General features: G+C 34.0%; 1 protein-coding gene across 2 annotated transcripts in view; it reads left to right on the top strand.

The window, feature by feature from the left end:
• The window catches only part of LOC148955136 (uncharacterized), a 431,876-nt gene that overhangs the window by 320,945 nt on the left and 93,072 nt on the right, over nt 1-17,859 (top strand). For both annotated transcript variants that reach the window (XM_089100529.1, XM_089100520.1), the window contains 2 exons: nt 11,222-11,461; nt 13,179-13,388. In XM_089100529.1, coding sequence (XP_088956655.1) covers nt 11,222-11,461; nt 13,179-13,388 — 450 coding nt within the window. The remainder of the gene's footprint in view (nt 1-11,221; nt 11,462-13,178; nt 13,389-17,859) is intronic.

The following is a 17,859-nucleotide window of genomic DNA, read 5'->3' as shown; positions in this document are numbered from 1 at the left end:
AAACAAGCCCTGACCCTCAAAGCTTTTTTAAAAAGAAACTATAGGTAAAACCCAAGGAAATCTTGAAGTAAAGAAGCCGTGAAAGCTCTTTTTTTGAGGAACAAACTTATATATCGTTAGCTAAAGAAGCCCTGAAGGTTTCTTAAAGAATAATCTTAAAAATCTTGGGTTAAAGAAGTCCTGAAGGTTTTTAAAGGACACTCTTAGAAATCCTCATGTATAAAGGCCCTGACCCTCACTGTTATTTTTAAGAAACTATTATGTAATACCCAAGGGAATCATGAACTAAAGAAGCCCTCAAGGTTTTTTAAAACATAGCGTGCACCTGCATCTCTTAGAAAACATTCTCTATGATGTAACATGCAAACCCTATTACATAGGTGCACTAAATACGTGCGCTATAGTATTGCCTACGTATACGTAATAAAGTGTTGAGGGAGTAGTATCTTTAATAGTTTACCCCCTATGTGTCTTCCAGAAACCAGTGAGGCATCACTACTTACGGTGTGGTGCTAAACAACTTTAGCATGAAGAACGAGGTATTGATATATATATATATATATATATATATATATATATATATATATATATATATATATATATATATATATATATATATATATATATATATATATATATATATATATATATATATATATATATATATATATATATATATATATATATATATATATATATATACACCTAAGTTCGCAGCGTTACGTATATTTAAATATTCAATTTGTTGTTCGTCTTCTGGCTCCCAGTCCTTTATAAACTTCTGGTTACTATGGGCAATGATTCGCTCTTTTCTAGGTTTCAGCCACAGCCGCAACCATGGTATCACCTTTCAATGTCTGCCAAGACGTTTTTAATCTGTTTTAAATGACTAAGAATGATAAACTACGAAAAAGGTTTCCATCTATTTTGCGACGCGCCTTTTATGTTCATCAAGAAACCTGAGCCAAATCATATATTTGCCCAAGTTATGCACAAAAATAAATTCTTATCTATTGTCAAAGGTTTTCAGGGCAGTGATATTTGGAATAAGCGATCTTTGTCTCATACAAATTAGGATCAAATAAAGTTTTTCATACGGAAGTAGAAGATCAAGCAAGCTCAGTTTTCAGTATAGCACCATATTTTTTTAGGATTTCACCTATGTTCGAAATTACTACAAGGCCGCTTGTCTTAGCTAATTTTGTAAATTTTTCTTGTGTAATCTGCGACGGAATAATCTTTGTGCATCTTAAGTTTCAATTTTGCTCCTTACTAGTGTAAGGAAATCTTCGCTTTTTAAAATTAAGTTTTAGTCTTCGTTTTAACATACAATAGAGACCATACAAAGAGGTCTTTGTTTAATTCAAATGAAATTTAAAAGTCATTTTACTTTTTGCTAAAATGCGACATTAAATATAGATTTTACTACCTACCTTCCATAAACTTTCCCCCAAGATGTGCAGCTTCCTTGCGCTACAAAAGAGCCGTGGAGGGGGAAAGGGTCTTTTGTCGACAGTATTTTCGAGAAAATGTACATAAAAAGTTCAATTGCTTTCATGAAAATGAAAATAAATAAATTACATTTTTGTCATTACACAGTTTTTTAACACCCTTTTAGTTTTTGCTTACTGATGAGACTGGGAGGGGGAGTCTGCAGGAGGAAGGGATTTGAGCCTCCGATTATGGATTTCATTGCGTTTTTTTTGGAATTTTGACTGCCATTAGATAAAAATTCGTAGAGCAAAGTGGCAGAAAACACCACTCTAGTGTGGCCCAACCTCTTTTTTGCTACTTAGAAATGTCATCAAACTAATGCACTGCGGCATTCATGTCACAATCAGCTGACGATGGCATTCACTTCAGACCTTAGAACTTTTTTCGAGAAGTGGATTCAAAGCCTATTGTTTTGGGCTCTTGGCATTTTATTCTTCTTTGCGCAAAAACTAAAGTTTTGTGTGATAAAATGGCAGGAAATGTCATTTTGCAGTAGTTTATGACGATTGACGGGGAGGGACATCAAAACCTTGTGTTTAAGGTTTTTTAACTATGACAACTGATTGACAATCTTAGAATACAATCCTCTGGCACATTGACCCTCTTTGGGCGAACGATGATAGAAAGCACAACTTTAGTGTCGCATGATTTCTTCTGTTTTTTTAAAAAGAGTACTAGATAGTGGGCTTTTCTTTCAAAATGGTTTCTCCCTCATCACTATATATGACCACTAGGTCGATTTGACCACACCATGGGAGAAAAAGGAAGCACATCAGTGCTTCCCATGCAAAATTATTCTTCCTTGTTGTTCAAGACGGGGGTTCTATAATTGTACTGCACAGAAATTTCTATCATAGTGACTCCAACGATACCCTTTTCTTCAATCCAACTCTATTTTCAGGTATTTTCAGGCTTTTTGAAACATCCGTTTAAAGTTTTCTTCAGTCAATTGACATTCGAAAGGAATGCATTCAAAATAAAAGGAATATTGATAAAAATTAGTTTCAAAACCAATCAAAACCAAACTCGTTGTCAAAAAATATGCTGATATAGAAATACAAGTTTCTGGCACTTTGAGCACTAGATTAATTTTTTAAGTTTTAAGATAAAATAAATAAACTGCTTGTTTACTATAAGTTCCACTCTATTTTTTACTAGAATCTCTGTTCGTTTTGTGCTTCATTTCCACAATCGTAATAATCTCTGTTCTATTTTACCTGGACTGCTTTCAAAATTGTTTTTTACAGTTTTGTTTATTTTATTTTTGTTCTTAATTTCAGTTCTCACTTTTCTTAAATATAATTTATATATATTTGCTGGTTGACGGTGGTATTTATATAATGTATTGTTAGTAGTAATGGTGTTCAATCAAGTTTTATAAGTGTAGTTTGCATTAATTAATCAAACAGTTCGTGGTAACGAACTGTAAGTAAGGTGCGACCCGGCTCAATAGTAACCGAAATTCTAAAAAACGAAATTTTGATACCAATAGATACATCAAAAGAATCAAATTCTTGTGCTGATTTCAAATATATAAGTTTCATTAAGTTTAGTTTTACCCATCACAAGCTACGCGCCTGAGAAAATTTACCTTATTTTCGAAAAAAGGGGGAAACAACCCCTAAAAATCATAGAATTTTAATAAAAATCACACCGTCAGATTCAGCGCATCAGAGAAACCTACTATAGAAGTTTCGTGCTCCTATCTGCAAAAATGTGGAATTTTGTATTTTTTGCCAGAAGAAATATCACTGATGCGTGTTTATTTTTTTTTTCCCAGGGGTGATCGTATCGATCCAGTAGTCCTAGAATATCGTGAGAGGGCTCATTCAATCGGAAATTAAAAGTTATAGTGCCCTTTTTAAGTGACAAAAAAATTGGAGGGCAACTTGGCCCCCTCCTGCGCTCATTTTTTTCCCGAAGTCATGCAATCAAAATTTTGAGATAGCCATTTTGTTCAGTATAGTCGAAAATCTATTTAATATGTCTTTGAGGATGACTTAATCCCCCACGGTTCCCGGGGGAAAGGGCTGTAAATTATAAACTTTGCCCATTGTTTACATATAGTATTGGTTATTGGGAAGTATACAGGTGTTTTCAGGTGGGAGATCGGGGTCGGAGTAGGGGTTATGGGGGACGATCTTTCCATTTAGGATATTTCCTTAGGGGAAGGAACATTTCCATGAAGGGGGCGCCAGATTTCCCAGCATTATTTAAAAAGCGATCAGAAATTAAATAAAAAAAAAAGTTTTTTTTCAACTGAAAATAAGGAGCTACATTAAAACTTAAAACGAACAGAAATTATTAGGTATATGAGGGGGTTCACCCCCTAGTCAATACCTCACTCTTTAAGCCAAAGATTTTTTTTTAGTACTTTCATTAGAGCTATTTATTCTACTTAACGACCTTTGTGATTAAGAGGTCATTTTTAAAGAATTGGAACAAAATTCAAACTTTAGCGTAAAGAGCGAGGTATTGACGAGGGAGCGAAATCCCTAATATACGTAATAAAAACATACGAATACAGAAATTCGTTACGTAAGTTAATTCGTAAGTTACGTCAGAACAAAATTTCGAGAAAGCCAATTAGCAAAAAAAAGGAAAATTAATATACAAATTTCGTTTTAGTTATTCATGTACGTTGAGCCCAAATCGAAGCTGCGTTAATTCAAAAACGTTCAGAAATTAACTAAAAAAACCAAGTTTTTTTAATTGAAAGTAAGGAGCGACATTAAAGCTTAAAACGAACAGAAATTATTCCGTATATGAAAGGGGCTGTCCCCTCCTCAACGCCTCGCTCTGTACGTTAAAATTTTTTATTGTTTTAAAAAGTAAAGTTGTGAGACAGGGTCAGTTTTTTATTGTTTTCAAAAATAAAGTTGTGAGACAGAGTCAAACTTTAGCGTAAAGAGCGAGGCGTTGAGGAGGGGACAGCCCCTTTCATATACGGAATAATTTATGTTCGTTTTAAGTTTTAATGTCGCTCCTTACTCTCAGTTAAAAGAAACTTGTTTTTTTTAGTTAATAGTAGTAACGATGCGGTGGTAGTTACTTACTTTTTGTAAACTTTTTGTATATCTTGATTGTTTTTATTAACATGGTCATCTTGCAATTCTGATTCTACTCTATTAAGAGCAGTAAAAGCTCTTAAATATCCTCCTGCTGTATATTAAACCAGCGATCTACAAAGGAGGGATCGTAGAACAAGCTTGACGCCATTCTGAATTTGTGCTGCCCACAAAACACTTTTTTCTAGCATCCCAGTATGATTTTGATAACTGTACATTTTTCCTGTTAACTTAAGCAGTTGAATAGAATCAAAGTTTTTGCACGCCAATCATGAATTATTATTTCTGAATATTTTTAAAATATATTTCAGACAATAGATGAGGGACTGTGGTAATAAAGGGGAACAATCACAAACCAAGGTGCGTCAGAGGCTCTTGAAGTATCTGAGTTTGTATTATTGTTCCAAATACCCACTAATACTTTTGTCATAAATAAAATAAATCATTCCTGAAAAGAAAATACTGAAATCTACCTTGAAACGTTTATAAAATTACACTCCTAGTTTTAATTCATTGTGGGTAAATTGATAGCTGTACCTAGTAGCCTCAAAAGCCAACCTGACCAATAGCCACCAAGAGTTTGAAAACACGTAACTGAAAGAAACTCTCTCTCGAGAAAAAAAAAATCATCTGATTAGTGAAGTTTTATTGCGATAACAAATTTATGGGAATTAAAAAAAACAAAAACTGGAACCCCCTGGAAATGGAATTGGATTGAAAGAAAGGGTAACATTGGAATCACTATGATAGAGAGCCCTGTCCAGGATAATTAATGTCTCTCATTTTTTACACAACAAGGATTGATTTGGCTCGCTTACAAGGAGGATTGATTTAGAGATATCGTTGAGACAGGGTGACCCGGCTTCGCCTTACCTCTTCGAAATTTACATTGATCCCTTGTTCAAGTACGTAGAAGACCGTATAATCGGTTTACATCTCCGTAAGGAGATATGCTCAAATGCCCTGGGGCTTATAGATGACGCAACTTTTACCCTGTCAAGTGTCAAAGATGTATAGGCAGTTCTACAAGGACTTGATTGGTATGAGAGGAATGTTAGGGTAAAAATCCACAAAGGAAAAAGCAATCTTTTACCAATACTGGAATTAGAAAATTCGGAAGAAATGATACAGGAACTTTGGATAGCGAAACTAGAAAAGGCGAAAATACTTGGAGTGACATGGACCCGCGAGATGAAGTTGGGTAAATTATGGGAAGATAAAATACAGAGAATTGAAGGGATGCTGGTGACGGCAAATGATATTAAAGAGTGTTCTTTGTTTTTCAGAGTGACATATGTAAACACCTATTGTCTACCACTACTATTCTATTTTGCGCCAGCTTTCGAGCTAAGAGAAGAGAAAAGAATAGGGAGTACAAAGAGAATAGAAAAGATTATTTGAAGGTTTGTGTGGAGAGGAAAAATTGAAAATTTGAACATGAAAATGCTCTTTGTACCCAGAGTAAAAGGAGGAATAAGAGTTGTAAATTATAGGAATGTATGCCAATCACTTTTTTGGAGAAATGAGATTGAGATGCTCCAAAGGGACGATGAAATTGGATGTTTGGAGAGAGAATGGCTACTACCGGTCTTGAACAAAGTAGTAGAGGAACAAGTTCTGACGCTAATGGAAGAGGTCCCAGATCAGTTAAAGGAAACAGCGGAAACTTTAAGAGAATTGAAATCAAAAGGAGTGTTTCAGGACGGATTAAGTCAGATAGAAAGAAAAAGGGTCATAGATGATTACATATGGACCCGAGAGGACGATTTTTCATACCATGTTAAAGAAAAGGAACCTTTCATGATATTTGATACGGCTTTCAAAAATCTAAATGAAGTACCGTGTGACACTAGAGAAAGAGAGGTGATGTTTATGCTGATACACCCCATATTACCTTACCGGGATAGAATAAGTCGTTTCAAGAAGGGCGAAATAAAAGAGTGCAACCTGTGCCATGAAATGGTGGTTGATGGTTTACAGCATGAATTTAAAATGTATTAAATGTATATAAAATGTATTTTTAACAAAGAAGTTTTTAGTTTTATTTTTGATGTTTTTAGGGGGTGAGAATATAGAGATTGTGAGTTTAAATAGTAAAAAAAAAATTTTAAGTTAGATTTTGAAAAAAAGGTGATGAAAAGAGGCAGAAAGGAATGTTATTAATTGTGATATGGGCATATACTCATATTTGGAAGATGAGGAAAAAGAAAAAAAGAGTTGAGTTAGAAAGATTTAAAGGAGTAGTTAGGGGGAAATTAGAGATTTTGAGAAAGAATAGAAAACGGAAAGAAAGAATTGATGAGAACTGGATAGACAGTTTGGTAAATAGTTTTTTTTTTTTTTTTTTTTTTTTTTTTTTTTTTTTTTTTAAGGCAATCAAGTAGAGTATGAATTTTATTTGGAAATTTAAAGTTTATGGGTAATTTGTTAGAAGTTACGAACCCTTCTTCCTAAATAAGTATTGTGTTGTTTAAGTATATGTTTTATTGTTTGTTGAGGTTTTTGTAAGGGAAGAATGGTTCAAATTGTATTTATTTTATTTTTATTTTTTTGTATTATAATTTTTTTTATGGAAGCTTGAAGGGGTAATATAAAGTTTGGATTGTAGTTGAAGCCACCGCCAAAGGATTCTCCTAAGGAGGGGGAGCATCCTACAAGTGGGACGTGCGTTGTATTTTGTTTTGTTTTTATTTGTGTTGTAGTATGCCCCGGAGAGTAACCTGTTGTATTTGATTGCCTTAATTCATTTTTAGTTGGTATAAAAGGGATTTTTTTTCTGTTTTGAAAAAGGGAATCTATAGGATGACGAAAATGTTTTATCGGATTAATTTAGTTTTTTAAATTTCAGAGATATAAAGGAGGAGAAAATAGAGGAAGAGAAGTTTTTTGGTGGTTGTAGTTTGGTTGAAGTTCGTAATGTTGTTGAATTTGTTTTTTAATAGGAGAAAAAGGTAGATGAGGGGTAAATGGGAAAAAGGGGAAAAAATGGAAAAAAGGAAGGGAAAAAGTGAAAATATAGGATAAAAATTACAGAAAATGATAATGAAGGCTAATAATCCTTATTAAAAATTTTGATCATGTTAAATATTTATAGTAGCAGAGTGTGTTTTCATCAATATTGTTTGGATAAAAAATAAAAAAAATAAATGTCTTTTTTAAATTAGTGTAGGTGACATTAAAGTCTTTAAATTATGTGAAAAATATTATTATGTCACCGAGAGGAGAGGAGGTGGGATTTATAAAAAAAAAAAAGGAAAAATCACTTCTTTCTATGGGAAACACTGATGTGCTTCTTTTTTTCCCAAGGTGTGGTCGAATTGACCTAGTGATCATACAATGATAAAGAGGGAGACCATTTGAAATAAAAATCACCATATCATGTGTTTTTTTTAATAACAAGAAAAATCGCGCAACAGCAACGTTGTGTTTTCGACCACCTTTTTGCCACAATACATCAATGTTCGCCCAAAGAGGGACAATATGTCAGAGGATGGTAACGCTTAGATGGTCAATCAATTGTTCATGGTAAAACCTTAAACACAAGGTTTTGATATCTATCCTTCCATCTTCATAAACCACAGCAAAAAGATGTTTTCTGCCATTTTGTCACACTACATTAGTTTTTCACAAAGGGGGGGGGGGTAAAATTCCAATGGATGCAAATTCTAATTGAGCCAATAAACATTTCGTGGCCAAAGCCCCTAAGCAATAGGCTTTGAGCCCACATCTTGAAAAAAATGATTCAAAAGTCTGACGTGAATTCAGCGGTGTCCCACAAAAATCTTAAAATTTTCACAATATCTTCCTGAATGTGTTATATGTTCTATAGAGTTCATCTATTTTGCAATTAGATTTAATTGAATTTATTACTTCGTCACCTCAGAGAAGAAGTGAGAGGATAGGCTTATGAGTATCAATTCAAACTCTTTTGTCCTACAGATCAAAATGCTCGCGATACTAGAAGTGATTATTTATGAAAAATGTCTACCAAAGTAATCATTTAAATCATCAACCGCTATATTAGTTAGCATATTCTAAACGTGCATCAAATCCACAATATCTTTCATTTGTTAGTTACCATTGAGGCTTTTCTAAAGGTTGACGATATCCAATGACATTGCGCAGGGGGAGCGTTATCCAATCTAATGACGTTGGGCAACATTGCACAGCCGGGCGAGTTTTATTAGACAGCCAGTGTATTTGAGGATTATTTCGGCCCATGTATTTTGCTACAGAAGTGAGATATCTGATGAAACTTAATAGATAATCCGTGCTTGAGGCACAGTTTAAACTTCCTTTATCCAATGGATTCCCCTCGGGATTTGGAATATACTAAAAATTAGTTCATAATTTATGTTTTTTGCGAAATTTTTCTCTGCTACTAAAACAATTCTGAAGAACATGTGTATTAGATACAGAATATGAAAACTAATGAGTAACTTCATATTCTAAGAAGTATAAAAGAAGCAATCCAAAGCTGAAGAAATACTTTACTTTTGTCCTTTTTTGTCTTTGTATTTTGTTTTGCCACTGATCTCAGTTTTTTGTAATAGAGCGGTAAGAGTTTTAACTCTGTGGTTCTCGCGTGAAGTGTGAATATTAGCGGGATTGCTGATCATGACATTACATTTTGGAAAACTTGGTGCCAAAAGAGACTGTTGCCTGGCCTTGAGCCAGAGTCTAAGCGAAGTGACCTTTGTTTATTTATGTCAGAAAAGAGTATTTGAAGTAGTCCCTCATGCTTTCATTTCTCAAGGTCCTGCAAAGCATGGAACGGAAACTGGATAAATCTTGTTTCAACCATAACTTTCTGTTTTCATATTGTTTTCCCTTGTCTCTATTTATTCAAATTACAGTTTACTGTTTAACTTAGATTTCATATGTCCTCAGGTCAATACTGCAAGACCATTATTAATATTTCGACTTCGTAAGGCCAAAGGTAGTGAATCATATTTGAAGTTCGAAATTTAATTAAAGCGTAGAAAGAGTTGTTGCTTCGAAGTAAATACTGGTTAGTAATTTTGGTTGACAATTTTCTTTATGGTCTTCATTTTCAGTTTCTTTTCTATTCTGATGCATTGGTAATTTAACTTGAGCGAAAAGTTTATGGTTTATTTATCTCATATTTTGCAATAGTCTTAGACCTCGTCCTGATTGATATCAGAGAGTTTGCTTTGTGTACGGCTGGATAGACCCTGTCGTTAGTTTTTACATAAAAATAAGTTGCAGAGAATTTGGATCACTGTTTCAATAATTATTATATTTGCCAGAAAAGCTGAAGAGAAAGATAACCTAATTAACTTTTTTATCCATTTACATTTGGTTTTAGTCCCAACTTGATTGTGCAGTTCCGTGAAGGCTAGCTTAAGCTTCTCCATCTGAGTTTTAAATTTTTTGGTGACTAATAAGCTATCAAACATGGTTCTTTTATTTAGCCGGACCTTCTTCATGTCTAATGTTGTTATATTTTCAAGTTTCATGTGTTCAAATCCAATTACATTTGTATTTTATTTCCAACTTGATTGTGCGATGCAGTTTAGGTTGAATCTAGCTTCTCTAACTGAATATTAAATACAAGGAGTTACCAATCTTGGCTCTCCTATTTTCTGGGTTTTCTTTATGCCTGATCTTGTCATATTTTCAAATTTTTGCCTTAAGGAAGCTGTTAAAAATCCAAGGGAATTCATGCATTAGCCTGACTCCAACCATATTGATTGCTTGGCAGCGGCAGCTTGAAAGGTACCATTCGACTTATCGTAGAACTTAAATTTACAGCTGAACCCTTTTATACAAATAAGTTCAATCAGTTCGCTGTTGTTTTCTATCTAATTTGGTTGTCAGAACTTGCATTTTCTTCTAAAATGTGCTGTATCCTTTTTTCTTGATCACAAAAACAATTGATAGATGACGCTTTGGAATCAGATTTTTTTTTTCTTTTTTTTTTTTTTTTTTTTTTTTTTTTTTTTTTTAATATCTTTGATTCCTAAGAAACCTTCCTTGCACCTACCAAATGTAAATATTACCTTTCTATGCATAATTACAAAAAAAAAAAAAACACTGTTCTGGTTTTTCAACTCTCGTGTAAAATTTATATTCTGTGACATTGTTTATTTTGAGCTAACAACATCATTGTTATCCATACTGGCCACAGCATGCATTCTGGAGCCTCCTTCTCCCCTCTAGAGTCTGCCAGGAAGAGTGGCTTCAAATCTTAAAAATATAGGTGGGGGGAATATATTTTTGCAATCTAGGAGTATGTGTAATTATATTGGTTTTTCAATGAACCGAACAAAAAAAGTGTTTTCTAAAATAAAGGGGGGAGGCGAAAATACAAGGAGAAATGACCATTCTTTTCAAATGATGCCACTCTTAGGGGGGGGGGGGTACTGCCAAAATGTATTTTAGCTGGCAAGGTTTTAACTAGCTTTAGTCATATTATGTAGATTTTTGTGCCGAATGATGTCAATTAAGATAATCTCTCGGCCTTCTAAATGTATTGATCTAATTTCGTTTTAATTTCATTTCGTTTGATTGTTTTGTGTACACACTAATAGCTTAACTTGAGTCTCCCTTTCATTTTAAATTCTCACCTTCGAAAAAATGCTTTATCTTTGTTTTTTGTAACATTTTTCAAAATGTTTATTAAATTTGTTTTTTAGGATCCAGTGAAACAAAAGCTTGCAGCCTAGCCTATGAAACTGGACCACTTTTATTTATAAACACACAGAATGAAGAGATAATATACATACACATGGACTTACCATCGGAAACCCAAGCTTTTCAGAGGATGTTAGAAGAAAAGATGATTCCATCGAGTCTTGATTTGAATGAATTGCCCTTGACAAAAGACAACGTTCCAGTGGTTATCGATACCTTTGTCAACTATATAGCTTTGTATGGTGAGTCTGACGTCCAAATTTTAATCAATGACAGTGCTTTGGTGAAAGTCTGATTCTGATGGCAAGTATTCAGTTTAGTTTATTGATATTGATAACTTGTGTCTTATGTTTCCCAAAGTGTTTAAGGTAGTATATTTTTATAAAATAAAAAAAATTATTTTTGGTTCCAATGTAGTGGCTTGCCCCTCTTGAAGGAAACACCATAAAATTTTCAAATATAATAAGTTTAAAATACCTTTTTCTATAATTTCTAAGAGCAAGTGAATTTACTTTACCATCCCCCCTCCCTAATGCTTAAACAAATGACCCAAACTATATACTCTCTACGAATTTCATACATGGCAGATAATAAGGAATCCAATGGCACTATTTTATTTGTATATGAAGATTCAGAAAATTCATGAATATATATAATTTGGGCTATCATTAGTTGGGCTATCAGTAGGGGATAAATTAAGTTGGGCTATCATTAGGTAGGGGATAAATTAAGTGAAGAGCTTTTAGGAATTACTGGCAAAATCGTCGCTCCTTCCTTTAGAGGTCTTATCATAAATCTACTTTGCCCGTCTAGGTTGAATATTATGCGTTTGTAGTTGACGGAGACGTTTTTTTTTGTCAAAATTATCTAAAATCAAAACATTTTAAGTATGTTCCTGTCTTGTGTTAAAGTAGAAATGGCTAAAAATGATTGTTTCTCTTTTATTAATACAATGTAAATATTTCATAATATTACGAGATTAAAAAATTCCTAAATATTCTTCCATTGTTTCAAAATGTTGATCATAAGCTTAAAAAGGTTGTACATAAAATTCTCTGTGTGTGTTTTGTAAACAAGTAAATTCACCTTTTTTAAAAGTAAAAATATATTTAGCTTCCGCTTTTTTCTGTTAAACTTCTAATATTTGATTTGAATTTCTATTGAATATAGTACTTTAAATCGCACCATAGTCAAATTTAATATGATATTAAAGAAATTTTAATCTACTATTGAAATCTAAACCATTTTTATTAATAGCACCTATTCACGTTGAGAATTATATTTTTTTTTTTACTGAAAAGCATATAAGTCTTAACAATTTCAGCAATTTATTGGACTTCAAACACGAACCAGAGTTTCAAAAAAAATAGATTTTTTGACTGGTTTAAATTCCAGTGAAAATCCATATTTCTTGACATTGTACCAAGCTGAGATCAAACCCACTACACTGGCTCCGGACATTCTATCCCCTTAAATTTTGATCTACCTTTGATTTGAAACTTCTTCTTGCTTGCTTAACCGGAGCCTTACCCTCTAAAGCAGAAACGAGACTTGATGAAACAAAAAAATAGTGGAACAAATTCAAAATCACCCCTTAAGGGAGCACATTTCAGATTCTTGGACAACTATTCTTTTTGCCAGGGGGAAAAATTATGTGCAGTTTCACGAAGCATGGTATCAGAGCCGTATCCAGGATTTTTTTCCCGGGGGGTGTTTTGCACAAGGATTTTTTACGGGGGGGGGTACGAGTCAGAAAAACATTTCCTGGGGATGAAACCCCCTACCCCCGCTGGATACGGCCTTGCATGATATCATCTTCATTAATTCGACAGTGATCCATATTTTCCATAAGAACCGTAAAAGTTAAGTCGTTCACAGGATAACATGATGGTTTCATTTAATACTGGAGGCTAATACGAAGTAATAAACTATCCCCTGCTTAAATAATGTCCTTTTCAGGTCTTGTTTCTGAAGGAATATATAGGAAAGAAGGGATTCAATCCCGAATTGATAAACTCGAGTCTCTTTTTTTGGCCATTTCACCGGTCCATGTATCGAGAGAAGATTTCACTGAGCATGACGTTGCCTCAGCTTTGAAATTACTTTTTAGTAACTTATCTGAGCCTATATTTACATCTCAGCTATGCGAAAATTGGATACACGCTGAAGGTAAATTAAATTTAATAAATTTAAAAGATTGACATACCATAACATGTCACTGTATTATTAAAATTTAACAATGTCTTGCATAAAAGTACAATAGAGATAGTTAGCAGCAATTTGCATTCAAAAATCACAAACTAGTCATGAAGGGTAATTCCCCAAACGCACCTGCGTTAGAAAAATACTATGCAATGTGGGTGAGAGAGAGACCGCTTCTGCCGTAACGGAAAAAAAACAGTTATTTAATTATTCAAAGCATGTGATGAAAAGCTAAACCTATATCTAAACAGTGTTTGATGGGGTCTGGCAACTCCAGTATTTAGGAAAATCTTATTCATCTTATCTAGCAAATCTACCCAAATAAATAATTCTTCTCGAAAAATTGTTAGGCGATTGAAGCTTTAGCTTAAAAATAGGCGTGAGGGTCGAGAGAAGTTGCAGATCCCTACTGTTTGGCGTATCCCTATATTTGAAATTGAAAACAGAAATTAAACTAAAAATAAAGTATTTATAAATTATGATTTTCATCTTTTATCTCCTAATCGGGACAAAACTTGTTTGTGCGCCACATCAGTCTACATTTGGATTTAGCTTGCTTATGCACCGAGATTGATAATTCTTTCATGGTTCTTGTTTTGACAATGTAGAACATGCCTACTTTTCAACAAAAAAAAGGTAGTTTTGGACGGCGTATGTGGCAGGAGCCAATTTGCACTTCTAATCTTACAGATTTTAGTTCTTTGAATTATTCAAGGTGAATCACGCCCATTTTTTCTACTGAAATGTGTCTGTGAAGAATAGACTCGTTGTTTATTTCGAGTACCTTGCTTTTTGGGGTAGTGCGGGCGATTGAACTCTATTAATTTCCAGGAATAAATGAAAGAAATGAATAAAACTGTACTCGGGTTCTACTTGCTATCTATCTACTTGAATTTATCTCTGTAATAAAGACAAAAATAAATTTGTGTGATTTTAGAATTGCTGAAATAAAAATGTATAAAAAAAATTTAGTTGTAAATTTTCATTCCAAAGCGACATGTCTGGCAGAATATATCTTTGCACTGAACTCCACCAGCCTATCAAGAACGTCAGTGGAAAATTTTTATTAAAAATTAACCGTTAAGACGAACGTGACAACATGAATATGACTGTTGTGACGAAACCCTCTTAGTCAAAATTTGTTAGGTACAAGTATACTTGTTAACTTTTAGGGAATGTGCCAGATAATTATTACTCTTGTAATCTGCCGGAATTGTTGATCTTGAATCTGCTGAAGATTGGATGAGAAAACTTATTGGAATTCGACTCAGGTAGTATACCAGAATTTATGTTAGTTCAGTTTCTGAAGATTGCGCCAGAGGAATCTACATAAAATTTACTTTTAAAATGTATCAAAATTTAGCACAGAAAATTTACGAGAATTTGGCTAAGGAATGTACCAGATCGTGGTTCTGAGTATCTAGTGAGATTCAGCAAAGGAAGTCTCAGAATTTCATTGAACGAGTGAATCAATACCTTATTGAAGAAATATAAAGGAATGAACGAATGAATTTATTTGCGCTTACAGCAAATAGGTAATGGTAGAATACGAGCATAAAGCAAACAACGGTTATGCAAAAATTACGAAATTCTTAACATATCCTACTGAATCTTAGCTGTAAGGATTCATCGTGAGACGGCAGAATCATGCCAAATTTCTTGCACTCATAAAACACTGTTCCACACACTCCCTAACCAGCCCTAACCATCAGTCAGTTCTTCACATTCACACACCAAGGGACAAAAACTTTGGTTTCTAACAGTCTTTAAACCTCCTCTCCCAATAAAACTTTCTCCTCTGGCTCAGTGGCAAACTATTTGCCTTCATTTAAATTAATAACTGTTTTTCCTTTTTATTCAAACTCATCTTAAAAAACATAGCATCATCCCAAATATCCTTTGACCCACAATAGAGACCCAGAGAAGCCAAAAGCGAACGCTGGGCCGGACCTTCCATGCCTGTATTTCCAGGGCCTGAAAAATTCTTTCAACTAATTCACTTACTTTGGCCTTCTTATCCTTAAGCCCTAAACTCCCCCTCCTCCTACAAATGACTTAATCCACAATTATCTAATACACTTTTAACTTGGTAATGCTACAAGTTCCGTGAGCCTCACTTCAACATTCCAAAATAAGCCGCTTTCATCACCCGCACTTTAAGCGTCCCTAACCCCCCCCCCCTTAAAAAAATAAGTTGTCTACGACATCTGAAAGAAAACCATTATAAATCAACTGCCAAACTGTTTGAAATCTTATTCATCCCTAACCACCTATTGAAATATCCAAGTTGCAGTATTTCTACACTATTCACCTTCACATTCCCTGAATCTCAGATTCGTAATGCATAACGCATAGAATTTTAGCTCTATGAACGTTTTTAATAACTTGGCTCTTTTTAATATCCGTAAGGTGACTCCTTAATGCCACATTACAACATACCTTTCCTTTTTAAACCCTACTTTCTTTATCACTACTGAATGAATTTCTCTTTGCCTTGAACTTAACTCCCAAATATGACCAATCCTCCCCTATTCTAACCCTTCTACCCTTGGAACTAAGCTTAACCTGCTCCTCAAGTCAACCACATTTTCGAAATACTAACAATACAGTTTTATCTACATTATGTTCGAACTTTTTCCCATCCCAATCTCCTAAAGTATCAAATAATTTCTGAAGGTTCCATCGTGAATCTGTAACCGAAATTATATTATCTGTGGACAACATCATGCAAAAGGATACAATACCGAAGCTCACCTCCTTGTCTTCTATATGCACCACTACTGAACTTATAAATAGGACGAACAATTATGTAAAATGTGTAACCCTGTTTAACACCTTTATATCTTCTAACTTTCTTTGAACTCCGCTTACCATCTCCTACAGCCAGTCTATCAAACTAGTACATTTGAACTCAAGAGGATGTAGTACATTAAAGACTTGCTCTATCTCGTCCATTACAAACGTCTTTAGTTTGTGTGGTCAACTATTTAGAATGATGTTGGCGGCCTTGATATAACTTCTAGAGCTTAGATAATAAATTTAAATAAACGAGAGAAAACTAAAAGCCGACACTGAATTTTGTATTTATAGTGTCCAAATAGTTCCCCGCTGCCCTACCCAAAGAAAATACTTTGAATTCGACTTTCAATGATTTTTTGTAGTTACTTGTGGCTAACACTTTCCTGGCTAATGCCCCCTCCCCCAGGATGATTCCCTCCCTAGACGGTTACCCCTCAAAAACTATCCCTGCGTATAAAATTTGCTCATTTGATAAAATTACCAGTTCTATCAAAATTCTTTCTCTTGTACTTTTTTTCTTCTGTCGAGATGTGATGCATTTGTAAAAAAACGTGCTTTCCCTCATTCATTAGAAAATGTCAACAGTAGAGATGCATATTTACATTCTAACTGGGCACCATATATGGGCATTGACCTGCTAACAGTACGAACAACGGTAGGAACAAGATGACAGCCAATCAGAGGCCTACAATACTAACTATACAAGATTACACACCTATTTCTAGGTCAATGAATTTCCCGTGAATTTATGTAACAGGATGCTGTCGAAATCAACCTATGCATTAACTGTTTGTTATGATTCCACCTTGAGACTTTGTTTATAATGATCACGCTTTGAGGCTAAAGTAACAGTCCGCTTCAAAACATTATAGAGAAAACATCAAATACAGTGAATTTAGAAGTCTTAGCTACACAAATTTAAAATGTGAGTTCTCTTTAGTAGATTTTCTTTCGTTTTTCATCATAAAATCATTTTTTTTGTTGGAAATGAATTTTAGCCCCTCCCAATATATTTAAATTCAGGGTTTATATTTACACAATAGAGGGGCTGGGCTGCATGAAGGCTGTGTTAAGTGTAAAATCAGCTAGAATTTATTTATCTGATCGCATATATTTTCTACTAGGCTAGCTTTTGGTATACATTTTAAGCCTACATGATGTGTGTATGTTAACGATATTTTTTCTATCTAATTTTAAGCCTATATTTTGGAACTGTGTTATCGAGTCTATATATCTAAATACCCCCTGTTTCTTGAGCTTAAGACATTTCGAAAGTTATGCGATGAGTCTGTAGCCTAAGTAGCTATCTAAATTTGATAATTTACCCCCTTCCCCCACCCCATAATTCCCTGTGTTTTCATTATCCCTGGTTTTTAAAAGCATAATTTCTAAGATATTTACAGGATTCTATGCTATATTATGAGTTTTTTGTGCCTTTCCGTTAGTTTTCTAAAGTTGCCTCTGACATAGGTGGCAGCACTTTAAAAAATGCAAAAGAGTATCTAGAAAATGAACCGAGTTACACTCGTAGGCTTCGCGGCAAACAATATAGACAAACTAAAGCCTTTTTCCCTCTGCATTTAATGCAAACAGATCTTTTAACTCTAGATATGATTCAAAGACGTCACAATACACCCTA

The sequence above is a fragment of the Artemia sp. Qi Xiang Cuo genome, chromosome 2 (assembly GCF_049724085.1).
Source record: "Artemia sp. Qi Xiang Cuo chromosome 2, ASM4972408v1, whole genome shotgun sequence".
NCBI lineage: Eukaryota > Metazoa > Arthropoda > Branchiopoda > Anostraca > Artemiidae > Artemia > Artemia sp. Qi Xiang Cuo.
Note: the sequence above shows the minus strand (reverse complement) of the source record. Positions and strands in the feature narration are given on the sequence as shown.